Below are 22,746 nucleotides of genomic sequence, written 5' to 3'. Positions count from 1 at the left end.
CGCTCGCCACACTATATAAAATCAACTCCATGCGTAGTTGGATAGTGGGTATATGAAATCACCCATGGGTGAATATACAATTAAAAATGTGATCTTTACAATGAAAAATTGCATTGCATTGCATTGCATGCCTTAAGTAGTGCTATGCGATGCGATGCAATACAATGAAAAAATCGGGCGCCCAGATATTACACAAGTACCAAAATTTGGCCATTAAACAAAAATAGAGTAAACTGTATTAATGTAGGTTAAAAAAAAAACATAACTATTGGATTTAGCCGTTAACAAATAATTTACTAATAGTTGTTAATGTTATTTTAATTGACAGGGAACAACATTTCAAAAACAATCTGGGGTAATTTGTATAAAAATTCAGTAAGACATGAGCATAGATCATCTTGCACATAGGATGGTAATGCACTTCTAGTACAAAGGCTGCTTTTCTTGTCACTTTGGCCCTTATTCTGATTGACGCGGACTTTACCGCATACTTTCGGATCGCGTGTTTACGGCGTCTGCGCATGCGTGGAGAACGCAACGCGCATGTGCCACGCCTTGACTCGGTACCAGTTCGGCCAGATCCCGTCCAGAACTGTTCACCGCTATCATTCGGGAAATAGGGGCGTATTATGGGCGTCATGCGGAATGACACATGGGCGTAGTTTCAAAGTGGGCAAAACGGGGCGGAAACATGGGCGGACACGGGGGAGTACACTTATGTTGGGGGGCGTACATTCGGAAACCACTCCGAATGCACGCGATCAAAAAGGCCAGAAATGTGCGGTGTCCACAAGTGTACTATTGCTTTGCGGACACCACTCGTTCATGCGGTAGGCGAACGTACGCCTAATGACTACAACCATTAACACCTGAACCCAATAGAATCTACTCCTTTACTCATTACTCACTAATAGGACGCTTGTCAGTGCTTTAATTGAAACCATTGCTGCTTCAAGGAAACCTTAGTAATCCCCCACATATGCTGTACTTGTCCCACACTTAAAAACTGCTAACAATGGACATGACTGAATCTTAATACTATCAATACACATGTGTATTAGACATGTACTCATGAAACCACACACATTGATTCCAATTCCAAATAAGCAGTTTTTTATGAGGATAGGTAATTGAATAAGTGGGTCATGTGATGTATAGCAGAAGATACTTCATAGTGGGTTGTTTGGCGTAAATACTCCGCTTACGTGCGGTAGCACCGCTTGGCTCCCGTTCGGATGCGGTATTCCCGAGCATACTCTGTAATACTCTGTAATACCGTGCCGAATCGGAGTGTTTCTCCCGCACACGCATGCTTTGTATGTCGTCCGTAAACACGCCCTGTTCTTAAAGAGTGAGTCCGTCCGAATGCGGAGGACACGTGGGCGTTTCTACGGACGATGGCCGCACGCGGCAAAACACCGTGGCGTGCGGACCGCACCGTAAGAATGCGGGAATATCCGCACCGATCAGAATAAGGGCCTTTATCTGGTGAGGTGAAATGAGGCAGGCACACATCGTTAATGACAGATGAGTGCATCTCATTGACCATAATTGTCACAGTTCTGAAGGCTATGGATTGCTTACTCACTGGCTGTAGCAAACACATTTCTAGATCAAAGCATATGCAAACATAGAAATAGTTTTAAATCCTTCAGAAAAAAAAGAACCATTCAAAAATAATAATAATAAAAAAATAAAAAAGTGGAAATAAAGGGAAATTAAACCTTAGGTGTCCTAGGAGGTATTCCACAGCTCAAAGATTGTATTGCTGAAACCTCACACATCTGCACATCTAAATTCATCTAAACATCTAAATTTCAAATTGTGTGGCCGTTACACTGGGTTACTGGGATCAATCTGATAATTGAATGTAAGGTATGATGTTTAGTTTCACATCCAAGGCCACCAACAGGGGGTGACTGGCACTGACTACATTGCCGAGACTGTACTATTGGGCCCAGGCAGCAGTGGCAGTGTGTGTCTGCGATTAATCTCCCCCAAGAATGGATCTGCTATGAAACTAATCCCAAAGGGACCCTGAAGGAACGTTATTTTTATGAGTGAATTTTTCAACAGAATTGAAGTAGTTTTTTTAAGTGTTTGTTATTAAAATAAGGTTATTTTAGTGATACACTCATCTCGCTTGTGCATTTTAATGCCAAAAATCACAAACCAGTTGTTTTTAATGTACTGTATGGTTATAGCCCATCACCAATAACACCATGACAATTAGGCTTCTAGTACAGCAAAGATGCTATTACAGATTACTATTATTATAGCTTATTACTGAAGGAGATGCTGGGAGTTGTAGTCTAGCTCTGTAATTTCTACTGTAAAGTGTAGTGTGAAACATATACCTGTTTTAAACTACAATTACTGACAGCCTGCAGGACTTCCTAGGAAGAAGCTGGGAGCAATGAGAGGAAGAAGGACCCTGGGACTAGAGGCGTCTAATAAGGTAATTTTGCTGGCGCTGGGTGGTGTATATCCTGTCAGGTGTGGAGTGTCAGAATGGAAGAGAGTGCTGTGAGGTGATTAATGAAGTGGGACTTATGTGAGGTAATTACTAAAAGGGGAGTGCTGTGTGAGATAGACATTTGGACCTTGTTGGATGTTGCTGATTGAGAAGTTCAAGCTTAAAAGTTTCAAAAATATAGGTCTGCCACGTATCTCTGCGAGGGGGGGGATCTTGAAATGCACACCTTAATAATATACATATATCATGAGGTGCCATCAGGCTGGGACCTGTAGTTCTACAAAGAAAGATCTCCCCTGCGGTTTGTAATCTTATAATGCTCTGGGATCAAAAATCTTAGATTGATTATGCTTTGTGCTCATGAGTACTCCTAGGGCAGGGGCTGCTGTATGACAACGGTAAAGGTGCAACATGCTTTCCGATAAATCGTTTACGATATGCCCAATAACGATATCATTAATGCTATATCATCTAGTGTGTATACATTAAACAATGGGCACTCAAACAGGTCCTTAATGATGTCCCCTATCATCTAAACTTGCAGTCTGATGTTGTCTATGTCAACAACTAATGAATGTTCTGAGCAGGGACCGGATGACGTCACTGAACAATATTGTTAACGATATTGTTCCGTGTGTATGCACTAGATTGTTTGTCTGGGATTTCAAGGTACATCACTAAGGATATCGCTCAAGGAGAATATTGTATAGAGAGTACCCAGTTTAAAAGCGTTACACACTATAGGATATATCTTTAACGAAATGCATGATAATGACCACAGGTTACCATCCACAAACACCAGCTTAATGTCAGTCAAGCACCGGCCTCATGGCTTTTACAATAATACCCATTTTCAGTCACTATTTCCTCTCCCTTACAGAACGCATACACAGTCATTTAATAATTAATTTTGCAAATTCTGATTAGAGATACATGATGAATGAGCCCCTATATTGGTAATGATGTTGTTTGCCTAACTATTGCTTAAGGGAGCATATCATATAGGCAAGTATTCAATGCCGGTGCGAGCGGCCGGCGAGGGGGTTAAACTGCGAGGATCACAGAAAACCAGTGATCCTCGCAGTTTAACCCCCGCGCCGGCTGCTCGCACTATGCAACTTTCTGGGGGAATCCTCGCAGTCACAGAACGGCGAGGATTCCCCTAAACTGCGAGAGCCGAGGCTAGTGCAGCAAACTCGCTGTAATTAGCCTCGATTCTCGCAGTTTTTGGAGGCACACTCAAAAAAACGGAGCGAGGGGGAATTTGCGAATGAGGGGGGTCAGTTGAATACTGACAGGGTGAGCGGTGACTGCGAGCAAAAAGTCCTGCTCGCAGTCACCGCTCGCCCACGGCATTGAATATATGCCATAGTGTGTACCCAGCTATAAATCATAAGTTTAATGGTAATGCAGACACAGAGGGCTTACTCATTTGTATAGTCACTTAAAACTTCTAAATCTGATTGAATTTAGCAGCCGCTGAAAAAGCGAGCCTCACGGCTAAATGCAGTGGGCTCCCTACATTAGCCACGTGCCTTGCTGTTTGGGGGAATCCTCACAGTCATCTGACAGCGAGGATTCTCCTGGAGCGTTGAATACGGTGAGTGGCTGGCGTGGGGGTTAAATGGCGAGGGTTGCTTGTTTTCACTCGTTTCCCCCTCGCCGGCCGCATTGAATACTGCCCATAGCTTCCCATCTCTGTTTCTCTTTCCCTATATTACACTCTTTCTATTTTTTCCTTGTATTTAGTGTTATTATCTGCTTTCCTTCTCTTCCGCTGCACTCTATATACCTCCTCCTTCTCTGTCATGCTGTCTCCAACATGTCACCCACCTCCCACTAAGTTTATTTCAGGGGCATAACAAGACCTTTGTGGGCCCAATGGCAACATTTCAAAAGGGCCCCCCTGCGCTCTGAGGGGTAGATGTATGAAGCAGTGATAAGGTAGGAAAAGTGATAAAGTGCCTGGTACTTTAACACCGGGCATTCAGCTCCTCACTGTTAAGTTGTAACTGGGTTTAAAAAGGGACAGTTACAAGCTGATTGGCTGTACCAGGCACTTTATCACTTCTACTCCCTTATCACTGCTAATTACATCTACCCCTGAGAGAGCAAGGGGGATGGGTGGGGGTTCGTTTTTGAACTGATACAGGTAAAAACAACAGAGAGGGCACAGACCTGACAGTGGATGGTGGTGTAAATAGAAATAGGAGTGGCACTCTTGTAATTCTGTGAAAGAGTAATGCAATTAACACATTCTTTGATATATTAAATGCACTATTCACAGAATTACCACATTATGCCCACCATTACGCTCACACACAGTAATCTCTCTTACGCCACAAAAAGCCTAACAAAGTAATGCCCATTGAGTAACATTATGCCCCACGCAGTAACCCCTACTACACAACATTATGCCCCGCACAGTAACCCCCATTATGCCACACTACGCCCTACACAGTAACGCCCACTGCACAAAATTATGCCCTGCACAGTAACGCCCACTGCGCCACAATACTCCATGAACGGTAATGCACGATAATGAATGATAATGAACACTGCAGCCACATTATGTCCACACAGTAACACCCACTGCATCACATTATGTCCCCCACAGTAACGCCCACTGTGTCACATTACGCCCCCACACAGTAACACCCACTGCACCACACGTGGTAATGCATGGTAGCGCCCACTGTGCCACATTATGCACTGCACAGTAACATCGACTTTACTGCATTACACCCCGCAGAATATCACCCACCACACCGTGTCCCACACAGTTCTGCTCACTGCACCACCACTCAGCAACACCCACTGCACCACAGCCCTCTGCATAGTTACACCCATTACGCCACATTACACCGAGCAGAGGGGAATAGATGCTGTGCAAACATTAGTCCCTGCACAGTAACGCCCACTACCCCACATTAGTCCCCACACAGTAACGCCCACTGTGCCCCTTTATGCACCGCACAGTAATACCTACTGCACCACATTACGCACTGCAATGTCCACTGCGTCAGATTAGTCCCCGCCCAGTAATTACTAAACCCTGCACAGTAATGCCCATTGCAGCCAGTTACCTCTCTAGATGGTGAAGCCTAGACCAGAGGAGCCAATAACAGCAGCTTCAGTGGAGGAACTTATGGGTGGTGTGTCCAGGTACAAATATGTAATTTGGGCCCCCCTCCTCCATCCCATGTTTATAATATGCAACATGGCAGTGGGGGACAGGGAGAGGCAGAAAGTGAGAGGTTTAAACAATGGGTTATAGGAAGAGGGTGACCGTAGCATCAGTGGGCCCCTTAGTCCTCAGGGGCCCCGATGCAGTGCACCTGCTGCACCAATGGTAGTTCCACCTGGTTCCATGACTTAATGGCATAAGTTACAGCTACAGATAGGGTTGCCACCTCTCCCGGATTTCCGGGAATCTCCCGGATCCGGTGGCAACCCTCAAGGAGGCTTTTTCAGTTTCCCGGATTCACCCGGAATTCAGGTGTTTGAAAAAGCCTCCATGCTCTTCTCTGCCGCCCACCGCGTAGAAACAGTTGCGCGCAAGATGATGATGTCATCATCATCTCGCAAGCCTGTCTGCAGGCCCGCCGCAATCCACCCTCCGCTCACCGCTGGTGTCGCCTGCGGCTGCCAGACCAGCCAGCCAGCCAACCCACAAGCCAGCCAACCCACAAGCCAGCCATGCCAGCCCAGCCAGCCAACCCACAAGCCAGCCCAGCCAACCCACAAGCCAGCCCAGCCAGCATGCCAGCCCAGCCAGCCTTAGGTAAATTCATTAACAGCCAGCACATTTAATATATATATATATATATATATATATATATATATATATATATATATATATATATACACATATGTGTGTGTGTGTGTGTGTGTGTGTGTATATATATATATAAATAGATATAGATGTAATAAGCAAAAATTGGTTGTTTTTAGCTATTACAGGGGCCACGCCCACTGTAGCGAATAGGTCACGCCCCTTTTATTGGGCCATGCCCACTTCTCCAGGAAAAGTCTCCAGCGATCCAAGATTAGTGAAGTGGCAACCCTAGCTACAGATGATCTGGGAGGATCTTAAAATGAGCTTGGAATGCCTGGTGGGGGAAAGGGTAGACATGGACCAGCTTTATCAATGTAGTAGGGGTGGAGGTATATGGGTGGAGCTTCATGGTCACATCTGTGGCCATTTCCTTACCGGTAATAGTGCTGATTGGCTGAAGGGGGCCAGAGAGAGCAAAATGCAGGGTCGCATCGGGACTGAACCATTTTAAAGTCCCGGTGCCACCCTGCATTTTGCGATGTGAAAGCAGCATAACATACAGATATAGGCAATAGCCAGTGTTTGTTTTTCTAGCCAATCATTTGTGTTTTAAAAAATGTCAAATTTGATTTATTGAAGACACTAGGGACCTGAGTATGCAGCCCTGAAATGCCCATTTTCTGCATCTCTGAGCACAGCAGCAATGCAGGTGGTTAAAGACGTTCCACCATCAGCGCAATATTGAGACCGCCATTTATACCGGCTCCTGCTTATGGCAGTGTGCCATAAGTGTCTTCTTCTGAACAGGGCCTTTGTGAAACTGGTTATGCATCTGAGAATGCGGCCCGCTTGCAAAGACATGCCCATGACACTGCCATAATATGCCCACGTAGTGGATATTTTTTTGTTTGCTTTAGGCCACCTCCTAAATGCGCATTGCTTCATTACTCCACTTCATGTACCAGTGATCCTGTACTATGTGGCACCTACACTCAGGTTCCTGCATGTTCCATAGGGGTTCTCAGAAAAGTTTTTTCAATAGAATATAATTGCTCAAATATGCAAACATCTGCAGTGCATTCAGTTTATGATCAGAACCCTAAACTTTTTTTATTGCCATCACTTCTATTTTGGCAAAAAAAAGTGCTGCACAATGCAAACATCTCCCCACGCCTGTAATAGAAGGGTGAATAAAACAGTGTTACATCATATCCATTACATGACCTGAGAGAGTATGAACTCTACACAGACCTGGATGTCATAATCTATGAGAGCAGTATGAAATCCATGATCTCTGTAGCCATGTGTAGCTCATATTCCATTGCCAGTAGCTGTACCATAACACAAAATAATGATGTCTTGTGGTACTTACAGTAGAAAATAACACAAACACACACACACACACACACACACACATGTTGTTGTAGAGGGTGGCATCCTAGCCTTTGTTTGTGTATGGATTTACTGTGAACAGGAATGCTCTAATCCTGGCATTCCCAAACTATTTTGCTCTGGGACTCAGTCAGGTAATAAAAATTATTACAGGACCCCAGCAAGTTACCACAGAATGGCTGCCACATGTTTGGTCAGTGAAGTGAAGTTAATGTGCTATTGTGACAGGGAGACAGTGAGTAATGGTGGGATGGAAAAGGTTGACAGGGGGATGGAAGAGGGAAGCAGTTAGTGTTTACTTGTACCGCTTTCAGACCGCAAATGCCAGGTCGCAGGATTAAGACACAGATCCATCCCTGGAGAGACCTGGCATTTGCGGTCTGAAAGCTACGCGTCCGACCCGGGTGACATCACATCAGGTGGCGGGGAGGAGGCAGCTCAAGACAGGTTACCCGTTCACACTGCACCTGAACCAAATTTGCCTAGTTTTTAAAACTAGTTTCAGGGAGATTATAGTTGGTAGCAGAATTTTGCACAGCGCCCCATTCAGGGGGCGTGCCATGCTCCTCCCAAAGGGCGTGTCTAGTTCAATATATGGTGAGATTGTGAAAAGAGATTGTGAACGTGGCACCTAGAAGTGTGAGTGTGCACTGCTACATCTGAGAGGAATCTTTTAAAATGACTTATATGCAAATGTAGATGACCCCCCAAGCAGTTAGTAAGAGCTTTTATGCTTGGTAAAGTGATGGGAAATGGTGCTGATGATTCAATGTAAATGTATCTGTCTCTCATTCCTTTTTCCCAAAAAAATTAACAGTCTAATGTGGGCTAGGGGAAATGAGGGAGATTGCTAGACTAATGAGGGAGAGAGGGAGATTGCTGTTATTTCAGGGAGTCTCCTGCAGAATGCAGGAGGGTAGGCAACTATAACCTGAATTGATCCCAGTCATGTTCAACCCTGGTCATGACCAGGGTTGAACTCCCACCTGCTCAACCCAGGGTGGCCCTTTGAGGCCGCACCTTGTCTCGGGTTGGTGATGTAATGACCCGGCAATAACCCTGGTTTAGAATGCTGTCTGAAAGGGGTATACTCTAAATGAGATTTCTCCTGTCCGCCCCGTCCACAGGCACATTACCCTGGCCGTCAGCAACATGGAGTCGGGACCCCATACTAAAATGGTCTAGTCTGTTCTAGTCTAATGGCATATGTAACATCGCACGTTGTAGAATAATAACTTTAACTGTCAAATCAGGAAAGCACATTGACCAGTTCAACCTTATGTTCCCAACAGTGAATTCCATTAAGGTGGTTCCAGCATGACAACATGAATATACTATATATTGATGAATGAGTATGTAGGCATAAATGTGTATTGTAAGCATTGATATATGTGCTTAATAATGTATTGATGTAGGTGCAAGTTAGTATTGTTTACTATTAGTACTGATACTGATTGCATGTATGTACCATGCTCATTGCTCTGGACTTCTACTGTCTATTCCTCTCAAATGTCCCAGTGTCTCATGTTGGTGGTTTGGTAAATGCACTGTGAGTTGGGCATCACAAAGTGAAAATATAAGGCACAGAGAAGAATGCAAAAAGTCTGGGAAAAACAGTTCATTGCAACAAAAGGGTTAATGCTTTCCAAAGCCAGAGGGGTCTGGAATTCATTCATTGCATGAATACCCTCAAGTATATATGTTATATAAACACATTATATATTAATACGCGTGCACAGTGCAGGGCCTGGCCCCTCACAGCCAGCATGTAATTCCAATTTAATGAGCAGATGCTAATTAACTATGTAATTATAACAGCCGCCCTCGGCTAATTCACAAATGGTCCAGAGATGCCAGGAATGCAGCAGGAGGCAGCTAAAGAAGAGGAGGAGATAAGGGGCTAAGGGAAAACAGAGTAGGAGGAGAGGACAGGTATAGTAAGAAGGAAAGAGAATGTGGAGGATGGAATAGGTGACCAGGCAGACAGGAGACCACCTGCCACCTCCATTCCACAAGGGATTCCCTAAGAAAATGCCTCTCCTCCCTCATACACATCCTATACGTATTAAATGAGTTACTAACTAAACCACTAGGTGTTTGTGTATATGTGACGCCCTCAAGCTTCTTCCTCTCCGTGACACTAGAGATATGTAACCCAAGTGGATACAAATAATGGAGTGAATCAGTCTTTTCAATGTGACATATTAACTGATAAACAGACCTTCTGGTACAAGTATGTGATGCAGGCAGACAAATCTTTTACTTTTTATGTGGCACAGGATTGTTATAGTGAAAATACGAAAAGGCAGGCAGGCAATTTTTACTGGGCTTTATGTTTTGTAGTAATGGAATCAGATCTGACAACATGACCTATTTCCACAGTTCAATAATGTTGTGCTTCACTCTTTTTTACCACACCTCATTTCCAATTACAACACCCTAGGCTAACAGAGGTAGCTGATGTGAGAAATGGTTACCTTCAGCACCCATTATTATCAATAGAAAATTAGCATTGGTTACACTGGCAGTCATCTGAAATGAAGACTAACTGCTGTGTATGATACGGATATATACAAAATCCCTGAAAGGATATCCTACATGTGTGATGCTGATAATAATATTGTAGCAATAATCTTCTATGATAAGAGTCACACATATTAGGAGAGTCCCTCCTATAAAGACATTAAAATATGTCATTTCTATCATTTAAATAGATTCCACATTTCATCCTGTGCACATAAGGATAGGTCATAATGATGTCCTTCAGTGGGAAGTGAATGCCAGAACATTACCTTATGGATGGTTGAACCGAGACACAGGAGAAAGTATGCTAACTAAGCTGTACTGGCTGTATTTTGTGAGGTGTTTCAGAGAATATCTAAAAAGATGGTTTCCCTTGTAAAGGATATTGACGCAGTAAGGCAATCTCTAATCTGGATGTAACCTAGATGCCAACACTTATTGTTATGGATGAGGAAGACTATTGTGTGTGTTTGTACACGACCAACTCAGAGACTGACCTACTTGTGAAAGAAAGTAGAGAGAGTCCAGTCATTATCCCTCAGTTTATAACACAGAGTGCTACTGTGTGGAATACATACACTCAGAACACCTGACAGACACTTTTTATGTATGGCACTGTGTAGTGTATAATTTAGACATGCAGAAAAATAAATGGATGAATTACCTTGTTTTCTTTATTTTCTGTAGTCTCTCTCTCTCTCTCGCTCGCTCTCCCTCTCTCTCTCTCTCCCTATCTCTGTACACAGCACTATGCTCATTTCAGACTCAGTAGGGGTAGGAGCCCCCCTATTGATGCCCATGAACATTTTTGTAACAATTACATAAAATACCTCACTGGTGTTTTTACTTGACAGCTATATTATCATAATTAATTTGCTTAACAATATGTATGAATAATGTTAACTCTGCCAGACAGTTTTTCAGTATAACCTGTTTAATGCATGATTTATGTTCTTATTTCCGTATGGATTTTTTTCAAAGGCAATATGATATGTCTGACGTTAGACAGTGAATGTCCCATGTACAGACAAGAAAACACCTCCAGCATACTCCTTACTGGCAGTATTATTGGCAGGAAGGAGTTTGACAGGAATAAGCAGATACCTCATCTGTGGGTGACTGATGTTAAAAAGGCTGCATGGCCTCTTACCTGTGAAAGTGTCTCACACTCTCACAGACGGGCAAGTGTCTCACACTCTCACACACAGGCAAGTGTCTCACACTCTCACACATGGGCAAGTGTCCCACACTCTCACACATGGGCAAGTGTCTCACACTCTCACACACGGGCAAGTGTCTTACACTCTCACACATGGGCAAGTGTCTCACACTCTCATACACGGGCCTTCATAGTTTTATGTACACACGGGCAAGTGCCTCACACTCTAACACACGGGCAAGTGTCCCACACTCTCACACATGGGCAAGTGTCTCACACTCTCACACACGGGCAAGTGTCTCACACTCTCACACACGGACAAGTGTCTCACACTCTCACACATGGGCCTTCATAGTTTTATGTACACACGGGCAAGTGTCTCACACTCTAACACACGGGCCTTCAAAGTTTTATGTACCTACACTTTGTTTTCTATCAGTCCGCTATTAGGAACCCTTATGCAGTGAATAAAATGTACAAAGTTTAGCACCATCATGTCATATTACACAGGTAATGATGGAACTTTGGAATTTGTATGTTACTAGTTACAAGCTTGGCAAAATGACGGACCAGCATAACAGTAATGTCAACGCAGGTGGCTGTGTGTGCCCAAACAAAGCAACACTTGAATTGCTCCTAGAGCACCATTTAGTGCACGCTGACATGCATAACACTTGAATTCCCCTATCAAATGGAAGAGCAGCCTTAGGGCGGAATGTACTAAAGGGAAAATGCGGTAAAACTGTTGTTTTACTGCATTTTCCTATTTACCATTACCCGTCCGCCCCGTTTTCGCTTGGCAGGGTATCGCCACCCTTTTAGAAGCCTATGGGCTTCTATCGCTGCCTGCTGTCCACACGCCCCCCCCCCCCCCCCCCCCCCCTCCCGTCCTCCTGATCTCCTCCTCCCCCAGCAGGTGTCACAGCCGGGAGGACATCCGGCTGCAGGGGGGAGGAGACCCCCGCAGACCACATCACAGGTATCGCGGGGGTCTCCGTCACCGCAACCCGATGTTAGTACATATACGGCAGCATCGCGGCGGCTGCCAGGCGAAGGGCGGCGATGTATATTAATACATCCCGCCCTTAGCCTTTTATTATATAGGATTGACAAAGTAAATAAAATATTTGTATCTGGTGGACTTTGATGTATTACCGAGGAGTCACAACCACTGCATCGTCACATCTGGTATTGTGTATGTGTACATATGCTGTCCTCATTGCCCCTGAGATTTTTTTTTGCAGAATTATGAGTGAAAGACAATTCCCAGAACTTTCCTGTGTTGCAGCATAACAATTTTAACTCAAGGAATAGTAAAAAATAAAAATAAAAAATCGGTTTTTACAAAAATACATAGGTCAAAGGGCTAACACCTACAGGATCTTATCAAGTGATCCTATATCATTCACCTACTTCCCTCTCTAATTTCATACTAATCAGTCTGATTTCATTCTCGCTGATGTGGAAGCGGGTGTGGTACAGGCGTCCGACAGTCGGGATCCCGACAGTCATTAGCCCGACGTCGGAATCCTGACTGGCCGTACCCAGACAGCATGGTGAGCGCAACTAAGCCCCTTGCGGGCTCGCCACGCTGCGCTTGCCACGCTGTGGGCACGGTGGCTACGCGGGCCACCTATTCTATTCTCCCTCTATGGGGGTCGCGGACCCCCACAAGGGAAAATAGCAGGAACCCGGCTGTCTGTGTTTTGACAGTCGGGATCCCGACGTCGGGTAAATGCCTGTCGGGATCCCGTCCGGCAGCCATGGAAGCAATAAGGGGAGAGCACAGAAGTAGTGCTGACAGCACAGCATATTGTTTGCTGGCTATTTGCAGGACTGCTAGCCTGAGGGAGCCCCCATGTTACTAAAAAACATATGGAACCCTCGCAGACCATGAATGTGACATTGACGTACAAAGAGTGACCTGTAACTGGGGAGCTGAAAATGTGTGTAATAATGGGGCAGATGTATTAAGCCTTAACAAGAGATAAATGCAAGGGTGATAAGGAGAGATAAATGTCCAGCCAATCAGCTCCTTACTGACTTTTTTCAAACACAGCCTGTAACATGGCAGTTAGCAGGTGATTGGCTGGACGTTTATCTCTCCTTATCACCCTTGCATTTATCTCTTGTTAAAGCTTAATACATCTGCCCCATATTAGGTTGGGGGGAACCCTCTCACTAAACAGTGGTATGCAGTCAGTGGATAGACAAAGTCTAGGTCAACTGTCACTAGGTTGACCACTAATGGTCAATAGTGACTAGGTCGACACCTAAAAATGGTCAACATACCTTATGTCAGCACTGCCAAAATGTCGACACAAGCTTATGGTCAACATAGGCAAGGTCGACAGTCAAAAGGTTGACATGATTTTTCATGATTTTTTTAAAAAAAGGTGGTTTTTCATTCTTTACTATCCAAGTGGGTATAGAGTGAGCAAAGCAAGCCATGCAAGGGCACGCGGTACATATATACAATGTCCATGTCGACGTACATATAAACAAAAAAATAAAAACTCATGTCAACCTTTTAATTAACGACCTTGCCTATGTCGACTTTTAGAAGTGTCGACCTGAGGTAATACAACCCTTTTTCAGTGTTGACCGCCAACCATTGGCGGTCAACACCAAGTGACTGTCGACCTGGACATTGTCTGTCATCTATACAGTAACCCTAACAGTATGGTCACCTATGTGTGTGTGTCTCGGTGTGTGTGTGACACTAGTATTACCTGCAGACCAAAGAAAGTGTGTGTGTGTATGTATGACAGGCAGAGGCTCACACTGACACATAAATGACATATGTGTGTGTGTGTGTGTGTGTGTGTGTGTGTGTGTGTGTGTGTGTGTGTGTGTGTGTGTGTGTGTGTTGCATGCAGCGGGTCACACTGACAGCTGACAGGCGGTGATGTGTTGCGTGTCCTCTGTGCGTGTGCAAGGGACATGTCATGGTCCCATTCGCCTGTGCCTATGTGATACGACAGAAGCAGCATCCGCTATGGCATTACCTTATCAGTATAGAGACCCCAACATCCTCACAGTTGGCATAGACGCGTGCCCAGGTCTCCTTGATGATCGCCCTCTCGCCCTCCGTTATCTCCTCCGGTCTCTCCCACCGCTCCGTCTCATTTTCCTCTTGGACTTTCTCCATGGACCCGTCAGGATGGAATCACACGCACAGCCCCAGGCAGGAATGAGAGCCCCTGCAGAGATCGGGATGTAGGAGGGGGTGCGGGTGATGAGGACTGTCTGTGCTGAGAGCTGTCTAATTGTCAGACCTCAGAGCTTTGCCCATTGCTGCTGCTGCTTATAAGTGTGCCTGTGTGTGATTCCCAGCCCAGAAATAAACTGATGAAAAGTAAGATATTTCAAGGCATTGTCAGAATGCTGAGGCAGGGAGCAAATCTCTCCCCCACCGTCCCTCCTCTTCCCCCCTCCTCTCCTCTCCTCTGTCCCTGCCTCCTTCCCTCCCCTCTTCACCTTCTTCTCTTTCTTAACTCTTTCTTCCTGCCCTTTCTGTGCTTGCTCCTACCTGCCCCCACCAGCAGCACCGGCTCCTGTTCTTACCTTTGATCCCTGTCTTATTCATGGCTGTGTTCTTCTGTCAGTTCAGCCCCTGATCCACTTTCATCTGGTCACTCATCTGTTTCCTTCACTCCTTACTGCACTTACTACTTTTCAACTTTTGCTTCATCTCAATCGTTCATTTTCTTTTTTCTGCTTTTTATGTTAATACACCTTTACAGTATTATTATTTTCTTTCAAGTTATCTTCTTCCAGCAGCCATTCCCCTTCTTTCTCCTTCTAGCAATCTGGCATTCTGCAGCTATTTGACCCACTCTCACTTTTCCCCCTTTACCTAATTACACAGCGTTTTCCTTCTTTGCTAATCTGTTACCTTGCACCATACACAGCTTTTATTTCTGCATCTGTCTCAAATTTATTTTATCCCCTAGATTTTCTCCCCTTGTTTTCTATTATTTTATTTGGCTTTCCCACCTCTCACTTGGCTTCTACTTTATTCTCCTTAGGCATGACCTTGGACTGTGTTCTCAGGCCACACACAACTCTCCTCTTTCATTCAGTCAGTCAGTCCTATCTGGCTTGTAAAGATCTCTGCACTGGGAGTATCTGGTAACAGTAACATGCCGGTCCAATGGAAGAGCACAACACATATATATAAAGTTACTAATGTCTGTGACCACACTGGTCTTTACTTCATGATTAATGCCTTCCATGTTCTCACAGTGCTTGGAGACTATAACAAGACCTGCACACTTATCTCCCACAAATCCTAATGCTCATAAATCTGACATTTCCATCTTTCTTATGGTCTCTTGAGTAAAACTGACTTGTTGCTTTTTTTTTTTTTTAACATTCCTCTACTTTTTTCTTCTTCATTAAGAGCCATAATTTCCGTGGGATTTCTCTGGCTGATTGGCTAATGTTGGATGTTGTTATTCTAGTACTCCCTTTTACACTCAAAATGTCCATTATTTCCCCTTCTCAGGCCTCCACTTCTTGTTTATCGTCTCTTATGTTTCTCTTGTAACTTTTATTGTCTCCCTTTATATTAATCACCCTCCTACACTGTTTGTCTACCTTTGCCCTACTTCCGACCATTATGTGGTTTTTGATTACTTCTCCTGTTATTAAATTTTTTTAACCTAAAATTACAGCTAACAACTCAAGTTAACGCAATTCAAAGAACTGTGTTACAATATGCACAAAACTATGTGCAACATAATTACTACTATACAGTGTATACACAGACTAATTGACTGAAATTCTATGGTGTTTCATGAAATCAGCACCCTGCTAAGTCGGAGAAGGCCAGTACTCGTGGGTTTTAAGGTGGCCATACACTAGGGCAATTTATCTGACGCTTGAAATTGCATTCAATTTCCCTTGAACTCCCCGGCAGCTTCCCTGGAGTCTTGCACATCAGATTCTGTACTTGAATGTTATTTTGCATAAGATATATTGCATACAATTTATCTGATGGGCTGTACTACAAGGTGTTAGGGGGCTGGCCTAAATATTGCTATTTCATGCTATGTAGAAGAGACTAGTAATAGTTACCCTCCCTATGGGGCCAATTCAGACGTCTGTGGCGTTTTCCTGAGTTGCCATCTGAAAACTCAGGCATTGCCCGGTTGTTGGGAGGGAGGGCCACTGACGGCAGTGATGACAAGGATGCAGGGACCGTAATGCATGGACAGAGACTGCAGGAATGCAGGAACAGAGACAACGGGGATGCAGAGGGGGAGAGATCGCATGGTGAGATAGGGAGAAGTTGGATGAGAGGGGAGATGTAAAGTGAGAGTGGGGATGAGGGTGGGAAAGGATGCAAGGGGAGATCTTTATCTTAAAGCCTACCAGATCTTGATAGGTCAGTATAAAAAAGTAGAACATCCACCTCCCCTTCCCTGCATGCTGTGCTCCAGCCAATCACAGAGCCGCATGCTGCAATTTAACATATAACTGGACAGCTGCTGTCCCTCTAGCCCCTGCAGTGCTGAAAGCCTATATGGTATTGAACACTGCAGAGATCTGATATGTGGCGGGTAGCTGAGGGTCCGGTGTCACTGACCCCAAGGGTCCAGGGTTACTGATCCCCCAGAGTCACCTCTTCTTCTGCCATTGCCATCAGGAGGGAGGAGTCCAGCAGCCGGGTTGGAAGAGCCCTGGGGCGGTTGGTGAGAAGCCCAGATGCCAGTAGGGAAAGCCCAGCTGCCAGGAGGTAGGTATCCACCCACCAGGTGGAGAAGTCCTGGTGCTGGGAGGGAGGAGCCTAGTCACCGGGAGGGAGAAGCCCAGCCGCTGGGAGGTATAAGCCCAGCTGCCGGGAGGGAGGAGTCCAGCTGCCAGGTGGGAGGAGACCAGCCGCTGGATGGTTGGAGAGGCCAGTAGATGATAGCACCATGAGCCCCTGATCACCGGGCGATGGAGACCAATTGCTAGAGCGGCATATGCAACTAGGAGGTGCAATGCAATACGCATGGGAACGAGCATTGCATCGCACCTACTGTAATGTACATGCAATCTGGGCACTGTACATTCGATTTATCGATGAAATCGCATGTAAATTGCCCAAATTGCATGTATATCGCCCTAGAGTATGGGGGCATTTAGTCGTGAGTACAGGCAATTTCCAACTTACTGTATGTGCCTTCTGCTTTGTTGTTTGCGCCGTGCTAGGGCACTTACCGGCATCACCACCTTAGTTTTGACACATTTATGCGTGCACCTCAGAAGGGAATCCACTAGTCAGAGTTAGCATTATTTGGTGTTAGTAGGCGCTGATTAGAATAGCTCTGGGAGCTCATTTAATCATCCCCTACGTATCTTGTAAAGCCAGGGCCACAACTAGGGGTGTCCGAACACTACTGTTGCACAGGACACAAGGCCCTGGGGTCAGAACCATTGCTGTCCCAAAGCATCTGCATGTGGCTTGCAGGGTCCCTGGAACAGTATCCTGCCATCTGCAGCATTGCTACAGATCCAATTGGAGCATCCAGGCACCCTTGCAGTAGTCTAGAGCATCCTTAGGATGCTTCAGAAGGTAGAGCTCTACCTCCCAGAGCCAAAGCCCAAATCCCAGTTGCGACCACATTAGGGGGCCCTATATCATTCAATATTTGTGGCTAAATCAAATATTAAGTATCACTTGAATGTATCAGGAGGGACCGCAGCAAGAATCTCCAATCCCTGCTGCGATCCCTCCTGCACTACCGCCGGCCACATAGGTTACTGCAATCCTGGGCGGTAATATTCCGCTCTGCTTAATAAATGGGCCCCTAAATCACAGGTTTAGGGGACGGGACAAGCACTCAGCCAGCCTGTTATGGGCCTGTGTAAAGCTGATTGGCAGATTTGGCTTTGGAACATGTGCAGTGCAGGAAATAAAGCATAAACATAAGTTGTAGCAGGGGGCAGGACACTGAAATAATGGGTATGGGTCATTAGGTCAACAAATATTAGGGCAACATGCATTGAGTCGTCCACTAAAGGTCGACATGACTTATGTCCACACATGAAATAGGTTGACTTGGCTAAGGTCAACAGGTTTGGAAGGTCGTCACAATCATTAGGTCAATAATGGCAAGGTCGACATGAGTTTTTCATGTTTTTTTGTCCTGAATGTCGACATAATTGACATGGACACTGTCAAAGTGTACCGCGTCCCCTAGCATGGCTCGCTGCGCTTGCTACGCTTGGCACACTATTATAATCTCCCTCCATGCCCTAGTGGATGGTAGGGCATGAAATACCACCCGACGGCACATGTCCGCTCAAAAAAAAAAGTGAAAAACTCATGACGACCCTTTTAACTCATGTCGACCTTTTGACCTTGCCATTGTCAACCTAATGCTTGTGTCAACCTTTTAACCCTTTCAACCTTAGCCATGTCGAACTATTTCATGTATTGACATGTCATCTTATATGTGTGGACCTCCTGACCGTATACCGAATTAATTATAAGGGTGGCATAGACTGAACTAAAACCCATTACCTATTTCATAATTTGTGTATTAAGGTGAGTTAGTTTATTATTGTGAGTGTTGAGTATTCAGTTTCTTTAATCATTTAAGCATGTGGTCATAGGTCACTGCACCCCAATCTGGGAATGGTAAGTGTGGTGGTATTCTGTGTATGTAAATATATATATATATATATATATATGTGATACCTGTGCTTGCGCAGTGGGGGAAGCCGCTCACTCCGAACGGGACTGAGACCCGACAGGGAAATGCACAGCTTCTGCTGTGTCCCCGTATCGTAGCCCCGCACATGCGCACATGCGCAATCGGCTGGAGACTGGGAACTCCAGAGGACTACATCCCCCATGAGCCCGTGGGGTGAAGCGCGCGAGTTCCGGAGGGGGAAGCGCGAAAGTAAGAGAAGGGAAAGCGGTGCGCAGAGAGACTGACGGGACGCGTGGTGTGCGCCCCGAGGGAATAGAGGGAGACGGAGAGAGACAGAGAGCCGGCAGGGGAAGCCAACAGTGCGCAGTCGGCGCAGAGGGGTCCCGCGACGCAGACAGCCAGCAGCTTTCGACAGGGCAACGGCCGGAATCGCCCTGCCACGTGGAGAAGCAAACAGCTGCAAGAGAGAGGCACAGCAGCGCTCCAGTCCACCGCACACCAACCTGACAACTGAGAGAGGGTGAGTGGCTGCATTCCAGCCAGACCAGCCTGTTAATCCCCTGCATCGTTCTGCATCCCTATCTGCAGCGCAGAATTGCACCTACCCTTTTCACCTAAGAGCTGTCTAGAGACTGAGCCTAAATTACCCCTGCTACCTTCCCTGCCTAGGAGCCACACAGGACTGAGCCCGGTCACCTCTGTAGTGCCCCATCCCTATGCAGCAGAGAGGACGGAGCGATTCCTCCCCAAGTGACAAGTGACAAGCAGCACCCTGCTTGATAACTAGACACTGACTCTGGGCCTTTCCAAGTACTTCAGGACATTTGAGACCTAAGTGTGAGCCGGATCATTACGCCCCCCCTGTGGATTACAAGTACCCTATGGCCATAGACTGAGTAATTAGGCCGGACTGTGTTACCGGGTCCCGGATATGTTTTACCACAGGATCACAAGGGTTAAAGAGTTACTGCAGTAATTGTTAGGATTCTTAAGTGCACTATAAAAAGAACACCTATTATTGCGCAATAATAATCCTATGTTATCTGTTTAATAATTACTGGGTTATTTATGTAATAATTACATGTACCTGTCACTGTGGTTGATGCGATAGTAAGATTTGTTATTTACCTTGTCTATGCAATAATCACTAGATGTGTTACACTGACTCATGCAGCCGTGAAGTTTAGATAGACTTATAGCATTGGTAGTTGTAGGCGAAGTATAGTCTTTAATCTATAGAAGTTGACGGCCAGGACCGTAGAGTGTAGCGATTCCTTGCTGTTTTAATTGACCAGGCACGATATCCCTCGATTGTTATTGTGCATATCTTGTTGTTTGAATTGAGACGCAGGCTGCGAAATACTGCGCAATAAAAGCGTTAGCCCTTTAAGCAACCACTGTTCCCTGCCTCCAATTATTCCGCAAGAAGAAGAAGAAGAAGCAGAAACTATCCCAGCGGCAACACCGGTAAGAGAACGCACCTCATTCTACACCTGTGGTTATCACATTTGGCGTCTGACGAACAGGATACGTACACTAGAAGCGGAGAAAACCCAACCCAGCACCGGTCAAGATCAAGATGTCGCAAGAGGAAGCTCAAGGAAACCCGCAAGCCATGCGGAGCACGGATCAAGGTGATACATCTGGAGGAAGCGACGCTACTGCACGGATTCCGGCGACAATTAACATGCCGTACTACTTCGGAGCACCGTGGCTCCCCACCTATACAGGAGAGACCAGATCGTCAGAACCCAACGGATTCCGCGACTTCAGGGACCAGATAGAGACCCTGTTCAACGTACACGGCCTGAATGAAAAACAGAAGATCGAAATCCTAATGGCACAGTTGAAGGGGTTCGCTAAGAGAGAAGTAAAATCGTGGCCAGCAGATCAAAAAGAATCAGCAACAGCGATATTGAACAAACTGGCAACGATCTTTGATGCTAAGACGCTATCAGAACTGAAGACACAATTTTACGCTCGGAAGCAACAACCGCAGGAGACGTTGCGAGAATTCGCCGTGGAACTGAAAGAGGCACTACAAGCCATCAAAGAGTGCACCCCCACCGAAGTCATAGCAGAGAATGAGACACTGACGAACCAGTTCCTAGATGGGATATACGATGACAACACGAAGGGTCAACTGAAGATGCTACACCGACAAGAGGCACCCATAGACTTTGCCAAATTCAAGGAACTGGCGGTCAAGGTTTTTGGGGACAAGCCTAGCAAAGGGAAAGTGGCTATGAATCCCGAAGTAGCCGTTCAGCAACAAGCCCAAGCCACCGCAGCGAAAGACCCAGTCGCAGAAATGCGAGGACAGATTGCCGATTTGACTCAAGGGATGGCCGACCTCTGCCGAGAACTGAGAGCCCTAAAAGAAACACCTCCCCAACCGAGACCGTGGAGGATGGAAAGGGAACCCCGATACAGTAATGAATGGAGGAATACTCCGTGGAATTCCGGTCGCCTCCCATCAGATCGATTCGACGAACAAGGGAGGCCGGTATGTAGGCGATGCCAGAGAAGCGGGCACATCGAGCGAAATTGTAGACAACCCGAACATTTAAACGAAGAACTCCCGAGGTCCAGGACCAACCGTCGGGAGAACCCCCAGCAATAGGTCCTTCACCCCAGGAATGGCTGCCGAAATATATAGGCCAATGCCCCATGATTGAGATTGAGATTAATGGAGTCACCCTACCCGCCCTGCTAGATACTGGATCCCAGGTTACCACTGTCCAATGGGTTGAGTTCGCCAAGCATTGGAGAGAAGAAGAGATTCTGGCACCACCGCCGGCATGGCTGAACCTGCTAGCCAGCAACGGGCAGAGTATCGACTGTTGTGGATATTGGGAGGCTGGGATCAAAATCGGGCAAACCCAGCTGCCCAAGCAAGGATGCTTGATCACGACCGTTGAAGATAAGGGACTACCGCCTGTCATAATAGGAATGAATATTCTCAGAAACTGCCCTGAAGAATTGATCTCAACGCTGAAACAGGAACTGTGCAGCAGAAATCAGATTGAGAGGCGAGCACTGCAACATACCATCCGTGTCCTGAAAAGCCAACAGAGGTTCGCCGATAAGAAGGGCGAGATTGGGGCCGTCCGAAGTGCCGAACGAAGAACCGTCCTGTTACCACCGAACTCTGAAAGTCTGCTCTGGTGCAAAGCAAAGATTGGGCCGAGAGGGAGAAATTATGATGCCATTATTGAAAGGAACAGAGAAAACTGGTCGGAACAGTTTGTGGTAGCCCGCGCATTAGTAACCGTGGCGCAAGGACGAGTCCCGGTAAGGCTGCTGAACCCGCACAATCACCCTATCAAGATAGCCAGATTCACAAAGATCGCTCAAATTTATGAAGTGAACTTCCAAGATATAGTTGGGACGGAACCTACTCCGATTCGACAGAATACGATTACTGGAGACACCCCAGGAAGTCAACGTGAACCCCCTTGGTGGGGTAAACTACAAATAGGGGACCAGGATACACCAGAGGCAGAAAAGGCGGGAGTATTGCAGCTTGTACTGAAGTATGAGAGGGCTTTTAGCAAAGATGCTAACGACTATGGACACGTGAAAAATATCCAGCACCACATCCCAACCGGAGCTGCCCCTCCGATAAGAGAGCGCCATCGGCCGATCCCTCCGGCATTATACCAACCTGTCAAGAAGATGATTGAGGAGATGAAGGCAGCGGAGGTGATCAAAGATAGCTGCAGCCCGTGGGCCGCACCCCTAGTACTGGTCAAAAAGAAGGACGGCA

At 45.9% G+C, this 22,746-nt stretch overlaps 1 protein-coding gene across 2 annotated transcripts in view; it reads right to left on the bottom strand.

The window, feature by feature from the left end:
• The window catches only part of CYGB (cytoglobin), a 120,498-nt gene that overhangs the window by 12,703 nt on the left and 85,049 nt on the right, over positions 1-22,746 (bottom strand). The window contains exon 1 of one of the 2 annotated variants that reach the window (XM_083147837.1): positions 14,337-14,747. The exons of the other annotated variant lie outside the window; for it this stretch is intronic. Within the exon in view, the coding sequence (XP_083003963.1) occupies positions 14,337-14,479 (143 nt within the window). The 5' untranslated portion in view covers positions 14,480-14,747. Of the gene's footprint in view, positions 1-14,336; positions 14,748-22,746 lie in introns of those variants that run through there. 2 annotated transcript variants of the gene reach the window in all.

The sequence above is a fragment of the Crinia signifera genome, chromosome 6, assembly GCF_055691185.1.
Source record: "Crinia signifera chromosome 6, ASM5569118v1, whole genome shotgun sequence".
Taxonomy (NCBI): domain Eukaryota; kingdom Metazoa; phylum Chordata; class Amphibia; order Anura; family Myobatrachidae; genus Crinia; species Crinia signifera.
Note: the sequence above shows the minus strand (reverse complement) of the source record. Positions and strands in the feature narration are given on the sequence as shown.